At 42.6% G+C, this 23168-nt stretch overlaps 1 protein-coding gene across 4 annotated transcripts in view; it reads right to left on the bottom strand.

Annotated features, from left to right (window-relative positions):
* Positions 1 to 23168, bottom strand: part of cttnbp2 (cortactin binding protein 2) — a 158360-nt gene that overhangs the window by 30155 nt on the left and 105037 nt on the right. For all 4 annotated transcript variants that reach the window (XM_063057830.1, XM_063057831.1, XM_063057834.1 and 1 more), the window contains one exon: positions 11522 to 11680. In XM_063057830.1, the coding sequence (XP_062913900.1) occupies positions 11522 to 11680 (159 nt within the window). The remainder of the gene's footprint in view (positions 1 to 11521; positions 11681 to 23168) is intronic.

Raw genomic sequence — 23168 nt, 5'->3', positions numbered from 1 at the left:
TGGATTATAAATGTTGGCATATTATTAATATAATAAAGCAAAATGTTATTTTGAAAAAAAAATTTAACTGATCGGTTTAAAATGTAGTATCTTAAAAACCAGGGAATAATCTCATCTGATTCAGAGCTGATTGCCAGAAGTGCAAGTAAACCTCACTCCTGTGCCCATGGATAAGACGTCAGTGAAACTCTCAAGTAGTTACAGGTGTCCCCCACTTTTCGAACGTTCGCTTTAAGACCATAAGACCATAAGACAAGGGAGCAGAAGTAAGCCATTCGGCCCATCGAGTCTGCTCCGCCATTCTATCATGAGCTGATCCATTTTATCCTATTTAGTCCCACTGCCCGCCTTCTCACCATAACCTTTGATGCCCTGGCTACTCAGAAACCTATCAATCTCTGCCTTAAAGACACCCAATGACTTGGCCTCCACTGCTGCCCGTGGCAACAAATTCCATAGATTCACCACCCTCTGACTAAAAAAATTTTTTCGCATTTCTGTTCTGAAAGGGCGCCCTTCAATCCTGAAGTCATGCCCTCTCGTACTAGACTCCCCCATCATGGGAAACAACTTTGCCACATCCACTCTGTCCATGCCTTTTAACATTCGAAATGTTTCTATGAGGTCTCCCCTCATTCTTCTAAACTCCAGGGAATACAGTCCAAGAGCGGACAAACGTTCCTCATATGTTAACCCTCTCATTCCCAGAATCATTCTAGTGAATCTTCTCTGTACCCTCTCCAACGTCAGCACATCCTTTCTTAAATAAGGAGACCAAAACTGCCCACAGTACTCCAAGTGAGGTCTCACCAGCGCCTTATAGAGCCTCAACATCACATCCCTGCTCCTATACTCTATTCCTCTAGAAATGAATGCCAACATTGCATTGGCCTTCTTCACTACTGACTCAACCTGGAGGTTAACTTTAAGGGAATCCTGTACGAGGACTCCCAAGTCCCGTTGCATCTCAGAACTTTGAATTCATTCCCCATTTAAATAATAGTCTGCCCGTTTATTTTTTTCTGCCAAAGTGCATAACCATATACTTTCCAACATTGTACTTCATTTGCCACTTCTTTGCCCATTCTTCCAATCTATCCAAGTCTCTCTGCAGACTCTCCGTTTCCTCAGCACTACCGACCCCTCCACCTATCTTCGTATCGTCAGCAAACTTAGCCACAAAGCCCTCTATTCCATAATCCAAATCGTTGATGTACAATGTAAAAAGAAGCGGCCCCTACACTGATCCCTGTGGAACACCACTGGTAACCGGCAGCCAAACAGAATAGGATCCCTTTATTCCCACTCTCTGTTTCCTGCCAATCAGCCAACGCTCTATCCACGTATGTAACTTTCCTGTAATTCCATGGGCTCTTATCTTGTTAAGCAGCCTCATGTGTGGCACCTTGTCAAAGGCCTTCTGAAAATCCAAATATACAACATCCACTGCATCTCCCTTGTCTAGCCTACTGGTAATTTCCTCAAAAAATTGTAATAGGTTTGTCAGGCAGGATTTTCCTTTAAGGAATCCATGCTGAGTTCTGCCCATCTTGTCATATGCCTCCAGGTACTCTGTAACCTCATCCTTGACAATCGACTCCAACAACTTCCCAACCACCGACGTCAAGCTAACAGGTCTATAATTTCCTTTTTGCTTCTTTGCCCCCTTCTTAAATAGCGGAGTGACATTTGCAATCTTCCAGTCCTCCGGAACCATGCCAGAATCTATCGACTTTTGAAAGATCATTGCTAATGCCTCCGCAATCTCCACAGCTAATTCCTTCAGAACACGAGGGTGCATTCCATCTGGTCCAGGAGATTTATCGACCTTTAGCCTATTCAGCTTCCTGAGTACTTTCTCTGTCGTAATTGTGACTGCGCACACTTCTCTTCCCTGCCACCCTTGAGTGTCCGGTATCCTGCTGTCTTCCTCAGTGAAGACTGATGCAAAATACTTGTTCAGTTCCTCTGCCATCTCCTCATCTCCCATTACAATTTCTCCAGTATCATTTTCTATCGGTCCTATATCTACTCTCACCTGTCTTTTACTCTTTATATACTTGAAAAAGCTTTTAGTATCCTCTTCGATATTATTTGCTAGTTTCCTTTCATAGTTAATCTTTTCTCTCTTAATGACCTTCTTGGTTTCCTTTTGTAAGGTTTTAAAGACTTCCCAATCCTCTGTCTTCCCACTAATTTTTGCTTCCTTGTATGCCCTCTCCTTAGCTTTAACTTTGGCTTTGACTTCTCTTGTCAACCACGGTTGCATCCTTTTTCCACTCCAAAATTTCTTCTTTTTTGGAATATACCTGTCTTGCACATTCCTCATTTCTCGCATAAACTCCAGCCACTGCTGGTCTGCCGTCTTTCCCGCCAGTGTCTCTTTCCAGTCAACTTTGGCCAGTTCCTCTCTCGTGCCACTGTAGTTTCCTTTACTCCACTGAAGCACCGACACATCAGATTTCGGCTTCTCTTTTTCTAATTTCACAGTGAACTCAATCATGTTACGATCACTGCCTCCTAAGGGTTCCTTCACCTCAATCTCTCCAATTACCTCCGGTTCATTACACAATACCCAATCCAGTACAGCCGATCCCCTAGTGGGCTCAACAACAAGCTGTTCTACAAAGCCATCTCGCAGACATTCTACAAATTCTCTCTCTTGAGATCCAGTGCTGACCTGATTTTTCCAATCTACTCGCATGTTAAAATCCCCCACAATTATCATAACACTGCCCTTCTGACAAGCCTTTTCTATTTCCGGTTGTAATTTGTATTCCACATCACTGCAGCTGTTTGGAAGCCTATAAATAACTGCCATCAGGATCCTTTTACCCCTGCGATTTCTTAGCTCAACCCATAAAGATTCTGCACCTTCTGATCGTATACCACCTCTTTCTAATGATTTAATATCATTTCTTACCAATAAAGCCACGCCTCCCCCTCTGCCTACCTTCCTATCCTTCCGATACACCGTGTATCCTTGGACGTTCAGCTCTCAGAGACATGCATCCTTTAGCCAGGTCTCAGTGATGGCCACAATATCATACCTGCCAATCTGTAGCTGTATAACAAGATCATCCACCTTATTTCCTATGCTGCGTGCATTTAAGTACAACACCTTAAGACCAGTATTTGATACTTTTTGCTTTGATTTCACTGCAACTCATCCCAATGGCTACACATTTGCCCCATCACCTGCCTGTCTTTCCTGACATCTTTACTGCTCACTATCTTAGATTTATTTCTGTTTTCCCCTTCCTCCGCTCTATCATTCCGGTTCCCATCCCCCTGCCAAATTAGTTTAAACCCTCCCTAACAGCTCTATTAAACTTTCCCGCCAGGATATTGGTCCCCTTCGGGTTCAGGTGTAACCTGTACTTTTTGAACAGGTCATACTTCCCCCAGAAGAGATCCTAATTATCCAAGAATCTGAAGCCCTGCCCCCTCACTGTTACGAAAGACCTACATTAGTACCGTTTTCCGTTTCAGAAAGTGTTTTCACTGTTACGAAGAAAGGCAGCGCGAGATAAAAAATCAGTGTGCGATCGAAGGCAGCGTGCGCCCGAGCAGCCGCTCTCCCCCAGATTCGGAACGGCATTGCTTAAACACGTGCCTGTGAGTAGCTGTTAGCAAGATGCGTTCTATGGTATTGGAAAAGCCTAAAAGAGCTCGTAAGGGTGTTACACTTAACATAAAACTAGACATAATTAAGCGTTTCGATCCTGGTGAATGAAGCAAGGACAAAGTGAGTTTGGCTTGTGGAAGCTGAGGAAGATGATGTTGAAGAGGTTTTGGCATCCCATGACTAAGAACTGACAGATGAAGAGCTGATGCAATTGGAAGAGGAAAGGATAACAATCGAAACCGAATGTAGTAGCGAACTGACCGTGAAGCAACTGCGTGAGATTTTCGCTGCAATGATAAAGTACGACTGTAATTTTGAAAGGGTACGTATGTTTAGGAGATATTTGCAGGATGGTTTGAATCCTTACAAACAACTGTATGATAGAAAAATGCACAAAGCTCAGCAGTCAAGCAAGCCTTCCACATCAGCCACAGCAGACGACGAACCTCGATCGACATCGAGGTGGGCAGTCATAGGGGAAGATGAGCTGCCTGCATTGATCGACGATGAAATGACACCCCCGTGTCCCACCACCCCAACCCCCAGGCCCTGGACAGATACTGTACTGATTCGTGGAGAATGCAACGGTAGCCATCTTTAAGAAAAAAGCCGAAATAAACAAGCTAATTAATTAGGTGCCGCTGACACGTAGTTGTCGGCCCAGATCAGTGCCGATTTCCGATTGCATCGCCTCTGATCTGGGCTGACAATTACACGTCGGCGGCACCTAATTAATTACTATGTTTATTTCAGCTTTTTTCTTAAAGATGTGCTGTGTGCCTCCCGGCTACTGCTGCGTCCTTCATGGCAATGTATCGGGTCGGCGGCCCAGAGGGTGGGGGCCACTGCACTACCCCAACCTGCGACGACTCAATCTAACACACCATCATCAGTGTGCTTGGCGCTGTTTTCCCAATTCCGGTAAGTGATACTACACTGTACATACATTATTTCTACTTTATATAGGCTGTGTATTTTTACGTGTTATTTGGTAGATTTGGCAGCTTCATAGTTTAAAGGTTACTGGAGGGCGCGTTTATGCCAACAGTGCTTGCGTGAGATTTTCTGCCAAGAGCGCTTGCGTGAGATTTTCGCTACGGAGATCTGTGCAGGCAATCGTTGTAGAGAAGTATTTTTGCTTTATATAAGCTGTGTATTTATCATATCATTCCTGCTTTTACTATATGTTACTGTTATTTTAGGTTTTTTGTGTCATTTATCGTGATTTGGTAGGTTATTTTTGGGTCTGCGAACGCTCACAAAATTTTCCCATATAAATAAATGGTAATTGCTTCTTCGCTTTAGGACATTTTGGCTTACGAACCGTTTGATAGGAACGCGCTACCTTCGGATGGCGGGGGAAACCTGTATTAGGATTCACACTCTCAAGTACCGAGCACCAGTATCAAGCTGGGAATTGAGCCTTTTGTGCTATCTACACACAGCTTAGACCCCAACAACAACTTCTAATCAAGAGGAGATGATTGCAGCTTTGCACCTCAATGTTGATGCTGGAATTATGTTGAGGCTTCTGAAGAAGTGACTGAGCTGGCAGCATTTCTAATAACTCTTATTGCTTGTTATCCAGAATTATAGCAGGCTCCTGCAGTAGCAACTGTGGGATTTACCCACCGCTAGGATTCATTCAGTGCATAATGGGAAATAAATCTTAATATTGAGATACATCTCTGATATCATTATTTATTTATTGAGATACAGTGCAGAACAGGACCTTCTACTGTGGGAGGAAGCCAGAGGATCTGGAGAACACCCACACATTCCACAGGAAGGACAGATAATGTCCGACTTTAACTCCAAACACTGACACCCCAAGCTGTAACAGTGTCGTGCTAACTGCGACACGACCGTGAGGCCTAGATGTAGAGTCTTCATTTTAGAGCAAGCTGTGGTCACAGGAAAAGATTTTATTTTATTTAGAGATACAGCATGGAATTGGTCATAGAAACATAGAAAACCTACAGCACAATACATCCCCGTCGGCCCACAAAGTTGTGCCGAACATGTCCCTAGCTTAGAAATTACTAGGCTTAACCATAGCCCTCTACTTTTCTAAGCTCCATGTAACTATCCAAAAGTCTCTTAAAAGACCCTATCATATCTGCCTCCACCACCGTTGCTGGCAGCCCGTTCCACACACTCACCACTCTCTGAGTAAAAAACTGACCCCTCACATCTCCTCTGTACCTACTCCCCAGCACCTTAAACCTGTGTCCTCCTGTGGCAACCATTTCAGCCCTGGGAAAAAGCCTCTGACTATCCACACAATCAATGCCTCTCATCATCTTATACACCTCCATCAGGTCACCTCTCATCCTCCATCGCTCCAAGGAGAAAAGGCCGAGTTCACTCAACCTATTCTCATAAGGCATGCTCCCCAATCCAGGCAACATCCTTTTAAATCTCCTCTGCACCCTTTCTATGGCTTCCACATCCTTCCTGTAGTTAGGTGACCAGAACTGAGCACAGTACTCCAAGTGGGGTCTGACCAGGGTCCTATATAGCTGCAACATTACCTCTTGGCTCTTAAATTCAATTCCACGATTAATGAAGGCCAATACAACATATGCCTTCAGAACCAGAGTCAACCTGCGCAGCTGCTTTGAGCGTCCTATGGACTCGGACCCCAAGATCCCTCTGATACTCCACACTGCCAAGAGTCTTACCATTAATATTATATTCTGCCATCTTATTTGACTTACCAAAATGAACCACTTCATACTCACCTGGGTTGAACTCCATCTGCCACTTCTCAGTCCAGTTTTGCATCCTATCAATGTCCGCTGTAACCTCTGACAGCCCTCCACACTATCCACAACACTTCCAACCTTTGTGTCCTCAGCAGACTTACTAACTCATCCCTCCACTTCCTCATCCAGGTCATTTATAAAAATCAGGAAGAGTAAGGGTCCAAGAACAGATCCCTGAAGCACACCACTGGTGACCGACCTCCATGCAGAATATGACCCGTCTACAATCACTCTTTGCCTTCTGTGGGCAAGCCAGTTCTGGATCCACAAATCAATGTGCTCTTGGATCCCATGCCTCCTTACTTTCTCAATAAGCCTTGCATGGGGTACCTTATCAAATGCCTTGCTGAAATCCATATACACTACATCTACTAGTCTTCCTTCTTCATTGTGTTTAGTCACATCCTCAAAAAATTCAATCAGGCTCGTAAGGCACAACTTGCCATTGACAAAGCCATGCTGACTATCCTTAATCATATTATACGTCTCCAAATGTTCATAAATCCTGCCTCTCAGGATCTTCTCCATCAACTTACTAACCTCTGAAGAAAGACTCACTGGTCTATAATTTACTGGGCTATCTCTACTCCCTTTCTTGAATAAAGGAACAACATCCGCAACCCTCAAATCCTCTGGAACCTCTCCCGTCCCCATTGATGATGCAAAGATCATCACCAGAGGCACAGCAATCTCCTCCCTCGCCTCCCACAAAAGCGTGGGGTACATCTCATCCGGTCCTGGCGACTTATCCAACTTGATGCTTTCCAAAAGCTCCAGCACATCCTCTTTCTTAATAATACATACCCAAGCTTTTCAGTCTGCTGCGTCAGCACTGCAATCACCAAGATCCTTTTCCATAGTGAATACTGAAGTATTCATTAAGTACCTCTGCTATTTCCTCCAGTTCCATACACACTTTCCCACTGTCACACTTGATAGGTCCTATTCTTTCACATCTTATCCTCTTGCTCTTCACATACTTGTAGAATGCCTTGGGGTTTTCCTTAATCCTGCCCACCAAGACCTTCTCATGGCCCCTTCTGGCTCTCCTAATTTCTTTTTTAAGCTCCTTCCTGTTAGCCTTATAATCTTCTAGAGCTCTAACATTACTGAGCTCTGATCCTTTTGTAAGCTTTTCTTTTCTTCTTGACTAGATCTATTACAGCCTTTGTACACCACGGTTCCTGTACCCTACCATAACTTCCCTGTCTCATTGGAACATACCTATGCAGAACTCCGCACAAATATCCCCTGAACATTTGCCACATTTCTTCCGTATTTTTCCCTGAGAACATCTGGTCCCAATTTAAACTTCCAATTTCCTGCCTGATAGCCTCATAATTCCCCTTACTCCAATTAAATGCTTTTCTAACTTGTCTGTTCATATCTCTCTCCAATGCTATTGTAAAGGAGATCGAATTATGATCACTATCTCCAGAATGCTCTCCCACTGAGAGATCCGACACCTGACCAGGTTCATTTTCCAACACCAAATCAAGTACAGTCTCTCCTCTTGTAGGCTTATCTACATATGGTGTCAAGAAACCTTCCTGAACACACCTATCAAACTCTACCCCATCTAAAGCCCTTGCTCTAGGGAAATGCCAATCGATATTTAGGAAATTTAAAATCTCCCATCACGACAACTCTGTTATTATTACACACTCCAGGATCTGTTTCCCTATCTGCTCCTCGATATCCCTGTTACTATTGGGCAGCCTATAAAAAACACCCAGTAGAGTTATTGACCCCTTCCTGTTCCTAACCTCCATCCTCAGAGACTCCATAGACAATCCCTCCATGATGTCCACCTTTTCTGCAGCCGTGACACTATCTCTGATCAACAGTGCCACACACCCACCTCTTTTGCCTCCCTCCCTGTCCTGTCTGAAACATCTAAAACCCGGCTCTTGAAGTAACCATTCCTGTCGCTGAGCCATCCAAGTCTCTGTAATGGCCACCACATTAAAGCTCCAAGTACTGATCCACGGTCTAAGCTCATCTGCTTAGTTACAATACTCGTTGCGTTAAAATAGACACACCTCAAACCATCCGTCTGAGTGCATCCCTTGTTTATCACCTGCCTATCCTCCCTCACATACCATCTTCAAACTTTCTCTATTTGTGAGCCAACCGCCTCTTCCCCAGTCTCTTCAGTTTCGTTCCCACCTCCCAACGATTCTAGTTTAAACTCTCCCCAGTAGCCTTAGCAAACCTCCCCGCCACGATATTGGTCCCCCTGGGATTCAAGTGCAACCCATCCTTTTTGTACAGGTCACACCTGCCCCAAAAGAGGTCCCAATGATCCAGAAATCTGAATCCCTGCCCCCTCCTTCAATCCCTCAGCCACGCATTTATCCTCCACCTCATTCTATTCCTATACTCACTGTCGCGTGGCACAGGCAGTAATCCCAAGATTACTACCTTTGCAGTCCTGCTTCTCAACTTCCTTCCTAACTCCCTGCACTTTTTTCAGGACCCCTTCCCTTTTCCTACCTACGTCATTGGTACCAATATGTACCACGGCCTCTGGCTGTTCTCCCTCCCACTGCAGGATATCTTGGATGCGATCTGAAACATCCCAGACCCTGGCACCTGGGAGGCAAACTACCATCCAAGTTTTATTTGCTGTGTCCACAAAATCACCTGTCTGACCCCCTAACTATAGAGTCCCCTATCACTACTGCCTTCTGCTTCCTTTCCCTACCCTTCTGAGCCACAGGGCCGGACTCTGTGCCAGAGGCACGACCACTGTTGCTTCCTCCAGGTATGCTGTCCCCCCCCACAGTACTCAAACAGGAGTACTTATAGTCAAGGGGGACAACCACAGGGGTACTCTCTAGTACCTGATTCTTGCTCTTCCCTCTCCTGGCTGTTACCCACTTGTCTGTCTCCCGTGGCCCCGGTGTGACCACCTGCCTATAACTCCTTTCTATCACCTCCTCACTCTCTCTGACCAGACGAAGGTCATTGAGCTGCATCTCCAGTTCCCTAACTCGGTCCCTTAGGAGCTGCAGCTTGACACACCGGGTGCAGATATGGCCATCCAGGAGGCTGGGAGACTCCAGGACCTCCCACATCTGACACCGAGCACAGAAAACCGGCCTCACACACACATTACTTCCTTTCCGCAATTAACACAGGCAAACCTACCTCGCCTCATTACCGCCTAAGCCCGTTGAGCCAAAGCCCTATCACTCTGCTACCTCTCGCACTGAACGCTGCCCACTAGAGATGGCGGTCTTCTTTCTAAACTTTTCCTGCTCTACTGGCTGACGTCACGCGCCTGCGCAGTTTTGCCTCTCTTTTACCCCGAGTAGTAAAATGCCTTCGCTCCTGAAAATCCTTAGCCATTCCACTTGCAGCCTTCTTGCTCCGAATCAAAAAAAAAAGGTCCTTCTGGCCTTTTGAGCCTCGCCATCCAGCAACTCCCGACAACCCTGACTTAACCTTAACCTAGCCACCGGACAACTTACAATGACCAACTGGCTACCTGGCACGTCTTTAGACTGTGGGGGGAAATAGGAGGACCCAAAGAACACTGTCACTTTCCACAGGGAGTATGGAGAGAGACTGCTTACAGATCTGCAAGGATTTAAGTCCAAACTCTGACACACCAAGATGTAACTGCGCTGTGCTAACTGCTACACTGCTGTTTCTTTGCTATTAAATCTACTTTATCTTTCTTTTTCAATCTTATAATTAAGTTTCAAAATTAATAAACATAACAATAATAGTAATGATACAAAGAGATCAGGATTACATTAATAATGGTTAACATGTACAAGCACAGATTCCAACTAACAAATATAGTTTAGCCTCCCAATCTCATAGTAACTAACCATGAAAAAGATATTTTATAAAGAGAAAAAAAATCCCTGAACTAAAAAAAAACTCAACTAAAAAAAAAGATTGAGCTGTCATATTACATCAGGTAAAATTATTATTTGTTGTTAACTTCGTTCTTCTATACATGAACAAAAAATTACTACAAAGGATTCAGAAAGGGTCAACTTACATCATATGAAAATATCGAATAAATGGCCTCCAAGTTTCTTCAAATTTAACCGAAGGATCCATAGTACCGCTCCTAATTTTTTCAAATCTACTTTATTGTGCAATGTTCATTCTCTCTCATTGGATCCTGTGTTTCCATTATGGGTACCAATATTCTCACTACAAACATTGCATTAGGTGGTGATATTATATAAAAAGTTTACTAATGAATCTTTGAAGTTTAGAGGGAACAAGAAAATAGGAGGAGAGACACTATGTAACTTCAGTTGAAATAAAAATCAAGCAGACTGACCAGTGAACGGTTGATATGCAACCACCGGATATGCACTCCTCCCAAACATGCAAGATCCAAGCCCTGTACTGAGCACAAAAATCAAACTGCTGGAAGAACACAGCAGGTCAAACAGTATCTTTGGAGGGAAATGGGACAGCTGACAATTTGGGTCAAAACTCTTCACCTGGACATCATGACCAAAATTTTGATACCCTTAATTCCTCCTGCATTTTGCTCTTTGCTCGAGTTTCCAGGATCTTTTTGGGCAAGAAAGTGAAGCTGCTCAGCAAAATAGGTCTGGCTATTTTTTGACTAAAGCAAACACAAATGCTTTACCACAATTTTAGAATATGATCTTCAGTAGAATTTCAAAAAGTTGCAAACACACAAATCATTTAATTGGTATTTAAATGGTAGAATATATTGTAGAGAAAGCTGACAATCAGATACCTTATTTTATAGCTTATTACCTCAAAAATTAAAAAAAAACATTGCTAATTTTAACTGACACAGTAGCAGACTCCAAGGTTTCTTGAAATCCAGAGCAGGAAATGGCGTGTGACACCATGATGAAGTTTTCAAGCGCCTATGCAGCATGTGCTCTCTTCAAGATCTGCCAATATAGATCAGCCTCCAACAGTGTAAATTAGAAACAACTGCCATTGTTGTGCCATGAAATGATCCAAATTAGAGTTCGTCATTTCCTGCATTTCCACATCATACTGACAACCCTGAATCCTGAAGCTTGTTCGCTTGTCACTAAGTGACTTGTTATGTATTTTTTTTACATTTACAATAGACTAAACACAAAAAAAAAAGGCAATGACACCATACCATGCTGGAAAGTGAAGGCATTTTCTGCACCTCGGTTTTCTAGGGCATCCAGTAGTTCACCTAGAAACTCTGAAAGCGAAGCAGCAGTCTCCAGGTTTTTCATCAGGACTACAGTTACCTTCTCAGTAACAAAAGACTGCTTCAAAGGTACCAGGATACCTGGAACACATTAAATGCAGTGAGTAACTAAAAGCTCATAAAATTTGTTGCACAATTTGAAGAAAAAGTGCTGCACTTAAAATAATTTATAATTTCTAGCTTTCCACGAAGCCAAATACATGGTTCTCAAATAATTAAAATTAACTTTTGATTTCACAAATGTACAATAAAATTTTATTTTAATCCAGATATGTGAAACACACATCTGTTGCTCCATAGTCTAAAAGTTATTATTAAAAGTAATTTTATAAATTAGAAACTCAAACATGTTCATATAACTTGTGACAGTAATTTACGAATGCCTATATTCCAGTTCACATTTGGTACCAATACTGTGGTTTGGGAGCCACACTTTTCTTTTGCACGTGACCTTTAGAAGTCGTGTATTACTCTCTGTCTTCATTCATTGCTTGGTTTGCTGTTGAATTTTAAATGCTTTCAATATTGTTACTGCTAAGGCAATGCTTTAACAGTAAAGAGCAGAGGCTAACTGGGCAATTCAATAATCTTTTTTACAACCCAGCTCTGATTTGTTCAAAATCAGAAGCTTTACAAGACAAAAAAAGACACCAAACTTCATTTCATCAGTCTGCAAAAACAGATTTTAATATTTCTGGAAGTGGTCTTTCAAGCAAGCCATTGATTAGTTTGTGGCCCATGATGAAAAGCAAGGTGAATGAAGCAAAATTCTCAAGATAGTTCAGCAGAATACAGGCGGTTAACCAATAAGGTCATGGCATACACATTATCAACTAGATCAATCTTAGTGGGTAAATCAATGATTGAGCAAAAGATGCATGAACAGAAATCAAATAAAAAAGCTGTTTGACATGAAGTTAAAATTAAATGAGTGAGAAAGGAAACAAGGCATGCTATGCTCTGAATATACAGCAAGCAGAATGCTATACTCATGCCAACATGCTTAATTGAAAACAATACAAAAGTTCAAATTTTGTGCATTACACAAATGTCTTGCTTATTGTTTCATGTTATTTAATTAGGAAGTACAGATGAATAAAAATTTCCAATCAATGTTAGTTCAGAACAACTTCCAAGTCTCTCATCACACTGCTCAACTGTCTCTTGAATTGTCATAGGTTTCGCTCCATTATGCTATCCAATTCTTCAATCTACAGACATCAGTTCCAAATCTTTTTCACCAGTTTGTCTCTGTGCCTCTTTTCCAACTACCAATGTCTAAACAGGATGCAATAAATCAAAGCTAGTTGGAACAGCTCCTTGTTTGAGTTGCTTCATTTGAAGCCTGAAGAGTCGACACTTCTCCAGTATCCCCAGTGTAGGGATTTATCTGTTTATTCTCTGCAGTGCTGCTGAATCTTTATCATTCAAAGTAAAAAACAGAAGATGCTGGAAATACTTAACAGGTCAGGCCAGATCCAAGGGAAGAAAAAAAAGAGTTAATGTTTCAGGTTAACGTCAGGTTCTCTTCCCATAGATGCAGCCTGACCTGCTACACAATTCCAGCATCTCCTGTGTTTACTTTAGATAGTCAACGTCTTTAGCTTCTTTTTAAACTTTCAAGCTCTGAATACCCCCTGACTCGTTGGTATCAAGTCACGGCTCGATTAGGTCACCACAGAAAGAGAATGACCCTTGCCACGTTATGCTCTATGTTACGCAGAAACATAACATAGGATCCTATTTATTTTGTGAATTGCCGTCCAGTAATAGTTACCCATTATTTTTGATTATATCCTTACTCAGTTCACTACCAACCATAATTTTAGGTCTGTTTGACACTTTCCTGAAAGTATAATATGTTTTGCTAATTGAGTGTTTCATTTACCACATTCAACCAATGGGTAAATTTATCTAGGCCACTTAAAGTATTTATGCAAAGAATAGGCAGAGTATTAAAGGAGGTGTATTTAGATTTCAAAATGAATGATGCATAAATTCTTGCTTATTAGGATGTTAATTTGAAGTAGCATGATCAGTGATTTCTCGTGGAATGGTTAAGTAATCGTTTTGTTACCAATAGATCATCAAAAGTTGATGCATCATTAAAGGATCATCACCATCCACTTCTCATTGCTACCATCAGTGAGGAGGTACAGGAGCCTAAAGATACGCACTCAACATTTTAGGAACAGTTTCTTCCCCTCCACCATCAGATTTCTGAACAGTCCATGAACCCATAAACACTAACTCACTATTTTGCCTTCTATTTGCCTTATATATTTCTTATTGTAACATTTATTAATATTTTGCATATTGCACCGTACTGCACAAAACAACAAATTTCATGAAATACGTCAGTGATAATAAACCTGATTCTGATTGTACATCAAAGGTTTACAATGGCTGAAGTCCCACTTCATTTAGCTATAATAGACACCATTTGTCTTAAGTCCCATTGTGCTTCTCATAATAGAACCCACAATAAAATTTCCCAGTAAAATTCCAGATGAGTATCTTCGCTGCATTGAAGCCTAAGGAGCCAAAATTATCCTGTAATGGGCTTTTAATATTTTCTTTATAACCAATGCAATCCAAAATAACTTCTCTTCCTTTTCTGTAAACAAATCCAATAAAATTCTATAAAAGGGACAGGAAGTTACAATTTAATGGCACAGCATAGCACAGCGCCATCTTGTGGTCTGTTTTTATTAACATGCAAACTTCTTATGAGCATCTTGGGGCTAGGGGAAGATATTAATTGAAATCAATACAGTTATTTTATTTATAGCATCCTATATTTAATTCTGGTCTTGTAAGAAATTTCCTTTTCTAACACAGTTTTGAATATGTGGTAAAGTTTAGATTTAGATTTCAGGTACTGCCAGGTTAGTTTTAGCATTGCTTATTATTCTAGATTGTCAAATCTTGAATACACTTATAAAATAACAAAGAATTTCTGTTGTACTCTACAACATTTATATATTTCTCACTAATTAGTATCTAAATGCTAGTCATCAGCCAAGCTGTACAGAGAACAAAACATAATTCAGGCATATCAGACCATTAAATTAACTTCTGACTTTATAAGATACATAATTTCAAGCTCTATTTACATTTTAATTAGTTATACAGATTTTTCTCCCAAATGTGTACTTTGAGTATGTTTCTGCTAATTTCTGACTTCTTCATTTCTAATTGGCTTTGTGATAGGAGAAAGAGAATAAACAGTTGTTTTAATGGTTGGAAATCTGTAATATGTGGTGTGTAAGATCTGTGCTAGGATTTTGTTTGTTATACATTGTATATGCAAGTGGTAGAGCTTTAAAAATTGACAGAGGACACAAAATTGGTGGAGTCATAGATAGCAGAGAAGTTTTGTTTAATTACATTGGGACTGATCAGCTGGGAAGCTGGCACATGGAATTTAATTCTGACAACAATGAGGTAATGCACTTTGGGAAGTCAGTTTTAGTAGGACGCATTGAATAAATGGCAGGGACATTAAATATTGACCTACAGAGTGGACTTAGAATACATGTTCATACTGCCCTGGAAATGCTGAATAGGTGGATATGGTAGTGGAACAGTATTTTGTATGCTGGCTATAGTCCAAGGCATTGAGTGTAATAGTTGAGATGTCATGTGGCAGTTCTACAAAACATTGGTTAGACTTCACTGACCGTATAATGTACAGTTCTGGTCACCATACTTCAGAATGTGCTGACGCTAGAGATACACCACGATATTGCTTGGAACAGAGGCCTGCAGTTTTAAGAAGACAATGGGTAGGCTGGGTTCATTCTCACTGGAATGCAGGAAGCTGAAAAGCAGCCTTATAAAAATTTATAAAACTATGAAGGAGCATAGATAAGATGGTCAGACTCCTCCAGATAAAGATTCAAGAACTAGGGGGAAAGATTTAAGATGAGGACAGAACTTTAAAGGAAGTCTTAGAGTGTCTTTCCACCTAGAGGTGGCGAATATATGGAATGAGAGGAATAGGCCTCATCTGTCACTGGCAATATCTGTACGTGTGTAGATGATGTTGGTACCTCAAGAAAAGTGACCTCATGGCCCAACCAGAAGCCCGGGCTGAATGCAGAGGTGCACTCCCTACTAAAAGCCCAGTTCAATGCCTTTAAATCTGGTGAGCAGCCAGAAGAAAAGCTCATCTTAGGTATCAAGGAGGCAAAGATCACCTACACACACAAAATTCAGGAACACGAATGATAATGAACCCCAGAGTATGTGGTTGGGCATCAAGGGCATTACTGACCACACATGGGAAAACAGTGTTGACTGTACCAGTGACGCCTCGCTCTCTGCTGCTCTAAACAACTTTTTTTGCATGCTTTAAGGCATGCGGCACGTCGGTCACAAAAGCTACCTCTGTCCCGGGTGAGCAGCCACTGTCTGCAGCAGCAGATGTGAGAAAGACTCTGCAGATTCAACACCGTATGGCTGCTGGGCCAGGCAGCATCCATAAGACCAGAAGAAATTGGAGCAGAATTAGGCCATTCAGCCCATTGAGAATGCTCCACTATTCCACCATGGCAAATTTATTATCCTTCTCCTCCCATTCTTCTGCCTTCTCCGTGTAACCTTTAAAGCCCTGACTAATAAAGAACCTATCAGCCTCGATTTTAAATATACCCAATAACTTGGCCTCCAAAGCCATCTGTGGCAATGATTTCCACAGACTCACTACCCTCTGCCTAAAGAAATTCCTTTTGGTGCGAGTTCCCAAATCCTGAGGACTTTCCACAGGGGCACCATCGAGAGCATCCTGACTGGCTGTGTTGCTGCCTGGCACGGGAACCGTACTACCCTCAATCACAGGGCACTGCAGAGAGCAGTGCGGACAGCCTAGCGCATCTGTGAACGTGAACTTTCCTCTATTCAGGGCATTTACAGCAGCAGGTGCATAAAAAAACGGCCTGGAGGATCATCAAGGACTCCAGCCAATCCCAACCACAAACTGTTTCAGTTGCTCCCATCCAGCAAACAGTACCACAGCATAAAGGCCAGGACCAACAGGCTGTGAGACGACTTCTTTCACCAGGCCATCAGATTTATCCATACACACTAACCTGATTGCATACTGACTGTACATACATGTATACAATCTTAGTGTTTGGGCAATATCCTCCCTTATTAGGAAGGCAGGTGTATGGGGTTGAGTGGAATCCGGGACCAGCCATGACGGAATGGCGGAGCAGACTCGACGGGCTGAACAGCCTAATTTTGCTCCTAAGTCTTATGGTCTTATCTCCCTTATTGCTTGTACAAAACAATGGAGATGCAACACATTGTGAGATGGATGCAAGAAATAAAATTCTAATTCTAAAAAAAAATTTAATGGATGTCCCTCTATTCTGAGGCTGTGCCCTCTGTCCTAGGCTCACCCACTATAAGAAACATACTCTCCACATGCACTCTATGTAGGCCTTTAAATATTCAACAGGTTTCAATGAGATCCTCCCTCATTCTTCTAAATTCCAGTGAGTAAAGACCCAGAGCCATCAAACACTCCTCCTATGTTAACCCCTTCATTCTCATTAACTTTTCCTGGGACATCTCCAATGCCAGCACATCTTTTCTCAGATAAGGGGGCCAAAAATGCAAGTGTGGACAAACCAATAGCTACAAAGCCTCAATATTACATCCTTACTTTTATATTCTAGTCCTCTCAAAATTAACGCAAACGTTTCATTCGCCCTTCTTACCACTGACTCAACCCGCAAGTTAACCTTGAGGGAATCCTGCACAAGGACTCCCAAGTCCCTTTACACCTCTGATTTTTGAATTTTCTCCCTACTTACAGGGAGCCAAAGTAGTCAGGGAGTGTGCACACCAGCTCACTGGTGCCTTCACAGACCTCTTCGGCACTAAACTCATCCAGGCTGCTATTCCCACATGCTTCAGATCAGCCACCGTCATCCCTGTACCAACAAACCCTACACTTTCAGAACTAAATGACAACCGCCTGGTGGCACTGATCATGAAGTGCTTTGAATAGCTGATAATGGCACACAGCAAAAACACCATTCTTGCCATACTGGACACCCACCAATAAGCTTTCTGTCAGAACTGCTCTGCAACAGGTGTCATATCACCTGCCATGCACCTGGCCCTGACAAACCTACAAAATGAGTCTCGGCTCGAAACGGCGACTGTACTCTTATCCATAGATTCTGCCTGGCCTGCAGAGTTTTCCAGCATTTTGTGTGGGGCACATGTCGGAACACTGTTTCTGGATTTCAGTTTGGCATTCAACACTGTTGTCCCAAGGACCTTGGTGAACAAACCCCTGCTCCTCGGACTAAAGGCGGGAGGAGAAGATGGCGGCGCGCCTGCGTGCGAAGCCCTCCGGTGAAAAATGATATTGTATCTGTTAAATAGGGGCCATGGACAATTCTGATCTGATGGAGAATGGACATGAAAGCACAGAGGAACATCTGGAGAAATTTCTGAAACACCCATTCGCTGCTGTTGTTACTCTGTGATCAGGAATCTTTCGGAGGGTAGGCCTCAAAATCCCCAGCCTTGCCTGCTTTTGGCGACTGAGAAGGAGGTTGAATCGTTCGGACAGAGATGGCGCTCAGTGCTCGGTGTCGGAGAGCTGATCAGAGCTTGAAGTTTTCGGATGACTCAGAGTCGGATTGTGGTCGGCATGGCAGGGAGAGTTTTTCTTCCTTCTACCGTCTGCATGATATGTGGGACATTTGAGAAACTTTGAACTTTACTGTGCTCATGGACTTCTTCATCAAGTTATGGTATTGTGCACTGTTGTAACTATATGTATAATTATGTGGTTTTGTCAGTCTTTTCAGTCTTGGTCTGTCCTGTGTTTTGTGATATCACACCGGAGGAAATATTGTATCATTTCTTAATGCATGCATTACTAAATGACAATAAAACAGGACTACGTGTCCTCATAATCTAAATACACCACTGTGCCACTGGGTACTGGACTTCCTCACCAATCGACCTCAGAGAGTCAGCATGTACAGAGGCTCCTCCCTCTCCATCATCCTCCATACAGGTTCTCCTCAGGGTTTGTGCTGAGCCCATTGCCGTACCCTCTGGTCACACATGACTGCACGGCCAAACAACCGAGAAAGCACGTTGGCAGGTTCGGCGACGACACGACAGTGCTGGGGCTCATCACTATCAACAATCAGATGGCCTACAGAGAAAAGGTGGAAGAGCTCGAGGCCTAGCTGCAGGCAAATAACCTCTTCTTCATCGTCAATAAGACAAAGGTGGCGGCTATTGAAAAACTTGCATTACTCACAACCCTCTTTACATCGACGGCATCCTGGGAGTACACATCTTGCACATTCTACACAATCAGGAAAGCTTACCAATGCTTCTACATTCTGAGTAGGCTGAAGAGAGTTGTTCTATGCACAACTATGCTGAGGATGTTCTATGAGTCTGTGGTGGCCAGTGCTATCATGTTTGCTGTTGTGTGCTGGGGCAGCAGGCTGAGGGTAGCAGACACCAACAGAATCAACAAACTCATTCGTAAGGCCAGTGATGTTGTGGGGATGGAACTGGACTCTCTCACGGTGGTGACTGAAAAGAGGATGCTGTCCAAGTTGCATGCCATCTTGGACAATGTCTCCCATCCATTACATAATGTACTGGGTGGGCACAGGAGTACATTCAGCCAGAGACTCATTCCACTGAGATGCAGCACAGAGCGTCATAGGAAGTCATTCCTGCCTGTGGCCATCAAACTTTACAACTCCTCCCTTGGAGGGTCAGACACCCTGAGCCAATAGGTTGGCCCCGGACTTATTTCCATCTGGCATAATTTACATATTATTATTTAATTATTTATGGTTTTATATTGCTATATTTATACTATTCTTGGTTGGTGCAACTGTATCGAAACCCAGTTTCCTTCGGGATCAATAAAGTATGTCTATCTATCTATACTCACATCCTACAGATGTGCAGTGGAGAACAATCTAACAAGCTGTATCACTGCACCGTGCTGAAGCGGACGGGCGGGCTCTACAGTGGATAGTCAAACCCGCCCAACACATCACCGGCACCAGGGACATGTATGCAGAAAGTCGCCAGAAAAGGGCCAGTAATATCATGAAGGATCCCAACCATCCTGCTCATGGACCGTTTGTCCCACTCCCATCAGGATGGAGGCCACATAACATTCATACCAGGACTACCAGACTCAAAAATTTACTTTCCTTAAGCAGTAAAGCTGTTCAACACCTCCACCAATTAACCGACCCCCACAACACACAACCACCCAATACTTTACCATATCCTGTCAGATATAGATGCTCCTGTGCTGGGGGTAACTTTACAGACATACAACTGATGTATTTATATTTATTGTGTTTTTTTTTATTATTGTGCTCTTTATCTTGTGTTTCTTTTTGTGCTGAATTGGATTCTGAGTAACAATTATTTATTTTTCCTTTACACTTGTGTACTGTAAATGACATTAAAAAATCTTGAGATACCAGGATAGGTGGCGGAAACACATCTAATCATCATGTTTGGAAGGTGTCTGAACAGGTACTTGATAGGGGAAGGCTGTGAAGGTTAGTGGCCTAACGTGGGGACGTGGGATAATCATAGATGGGCATCTAATCAGTGTGGATGATGTGGGTGCAAACAACCCATTTCTGTGCTGGGCCTTTCTATAATAATGTCTTTGAACATGTATTGCCACAAGGTTACACGTAGACAATAGGTGCAGGAGTAGGCCATTCGGCCTTTCGAGCCAGCACCGCCATTCACTGTGATCTTGGCTGATCATCCACAATCAGTACCCCGTTCCTGCCTTCTCCCCATATTCCTTGACTCCACTATCGTTAAGAGCCCTATCTCTTTCTTGAAAGCATCCAGATAATTGGCCTCCACTGCCTTCTGGGGCAGAGCATTCCACAGATCCACAACTCTCTGGGTGAAAAAGTTTTTCCTCAACTCCGTTCTAAATGGTCTACCCCTTATTCTTAAACTGTGGCCTCTGGTTCTGGACTCCCCCAACATTGGGAACATGCTTCCTGCCTCTAGTGTGTCCAATCCCTTAATAATCTTAAATGTTTCAGTCAGATCCCCTCTCATCCTTCTATATTCCAGTGTATACAAGCCCAGTCGTTCCAATCTTTCAACGTGTCTCACAACTTATTAACCTAACTCTACCACCACGGCGTAACTTTTAAAAGAATATTTATTTAGTTATTGAGATACAGTGCAGAATAGGCACTGCCGGCCCTTCAAGCCACACGGCCCAGAAATCTCCTGATTTAATCTGAGCCTAATCACAAGACAATTTACAATGACCAATTAACCTAAAATCCGGTACTTCTCTGGACTGTGGGAGGAAACCGGAGCACCTGGAGGAAACCCATGTGGTCACAGGGAGAACGTACAAACTTCTGACAAGCAACAGCACAATTGAACCTGGGTCTCCTGTACTGTAAAGAGTTGTGTGAACCGCTATGCTACGGTACCACCCTTTAAGCTACAGTACAATTGATTTGCTGCTACGAGGTATGATAAGATGCCTACAGAAAGTATTCACTTCCCTCGGAAGGTTTCATGTTTTATTGTTTTACAACATTGGATCACAGTGGATTTAATTTGGCTTTTTTGATACTGATCAACAGAGAAAGAATCTTTTGTGTCAAAGTGAAAACAGATCTCTACAAAGTGATTTAAATTAATTATAAATATAAAACACAAAATAATCAATTGCATAAGTATTCACCCCCCCCTTTAAAATGGCACACTAGATTAGATTAGATTATGAGAACACTCAGTCCTCTTTTATTGTTATTTAGAAATGCATACATGCATTAAGAAATGATACGTTTCTCTGGAGTGATATCACAGAAAACAAGACAGACCAAAGACTAACACTGACAAAACCACATAATTATAACATATAGTTACAGCAGTGCAAAGCAATACCATAATTTGATACAGAACAGACCATAGGCACAGTAAAAAAAAAGTCTCAAAGTCCCGAGTCGATCGACTCCCGAGTCCCTGATAGCAGGCGGCAAAAGGGAGAATTTCCCTGCCATAAACCTGCAGGCACCGTCAATTTGCTGATACCTTGGAAGCAGCTGACCCTGAGTCCGTCCGTCCAAAAACTCCGAGCTTCCAAGCAGCCTCTCCGATACAGCCTCCCGAGTGCCATCCTCTGCCGAGCGCCTTCGACCTCTTCCCAGCCGCTGAAACACGCAAAGCTGAGGATTTCGAGGCCTTCAGCTCCAGAGATTCTGGTTACCACACAGTAGCAGCGGTAGCAAAGCAGATATTTCAGAAGTTTTCCAGATGTTCTCACGTCTGTCTCCATCAAATCAGGAAAATCACTAAAAACACCAAATCATCACTGGTGCAGCCAATTGGTTTGAAAAGTCACATAATTAGTTAAACAGAGATCTGTTTTTGGAGACCTCTGTGCAATCAAGGTGTTTCGATTGCAGTAAAAATACGCCTGTATCTAGAAGGTCCAACAGCTGGTGAGACAGTATCCTGGCAAAAACTACACCATGAAGACAAAAAAACAATGCAAGCAACTCTGCAAAAACATTATTCAAAAGCACAAGTCAGGAGATGAAGATCAAGAAAACTTCCAAGTCAAGAAATGGAAAGAATATGGCACAGCTGTAAATCTGCCTGGAGCAGGCCATCCTCAAAAACTGAGTGACCATACAAGGAGATTAGTGAGGAAGGCCACCAAGAGACCTATGACATCTCTGGAGGAATTACAAGCTTCAGTGGCTGAGATGGGACAGACTGTGCATACAACAACTGCTGCCGGATGCTTTACCAGTCACAGCTTTATAGGAGAGTGGCAAAGAGAAAGCCACTGTTGAAAACTACTCACATAAAATCTCAGCAGAGTTCGCCAGAAGACATGTGGGAGACTCTGAAGTCATCTGGAAGAAGGTTCTATGGTCTTATGAAACCAAAATTGAGCTTTTTGGCCATCAGACTAAACATAATGTTTGGCATAAGCCAAACACCACACATCATCAAAAACACATCATCCCTACCGTGAGCATGGCAGTGGTTGCATCATGCAGTGGGAATGCTTCACTGCAGCAGGCCCTGGAAAGCTTGTGAAGGTAGAGGGTGAACTGAGTGCAGCAAAATAAACAGGGAAATCCTAGAGGAAAACTTGATGCAGTCTGTAAGAGAACTGTAACTTTGGAGAAGATTTCTTTTCCAGAAAGACAATGACCCCAAGCATAAAACCAAAGCTACACAGGGATGGCTTAAAAACAACAAAGTTAATGTCCTGGAGTGGCCAGGTCAAAGTCCAGACCTCAAACCAATTGAGGATTTGTGGCTGGACTTGAAAAGGGCTGTTCACTTTAGATTACTTTGTAGAGATCTGTTTTGACATGAAAGAGTCTTTTTCTGTCGATCAGTGTCAAAAAAAGCCAAACGAAATCACTGTGATGCGATGATGTAAAACAATAAAACATGAAAACTTCCATGAGGGGTGAGTACTTTTTATAGGCACTGTACTTTTCTATAAACAAGAATTATTTAGATTGATCATGATAAT

This window comes from Mobula hypostoma, chromosome 9 (genome assembly GCF_963921235.1).
Source record: "Mobula hypostoma chromosome 9, sMobHyp1.1, whole genome shotgun sequence".
NCBI lineage: Eukaryota > Metazoa > Chordata > Chondrichthyes > Myliobatiformes > Myliobatidae > Mobula > Mobula hypostoma.
Note: the sequence above shows the minus strand (reverse complement) of the source record. Positions and strands in the feature narration are given on the sequence as shown.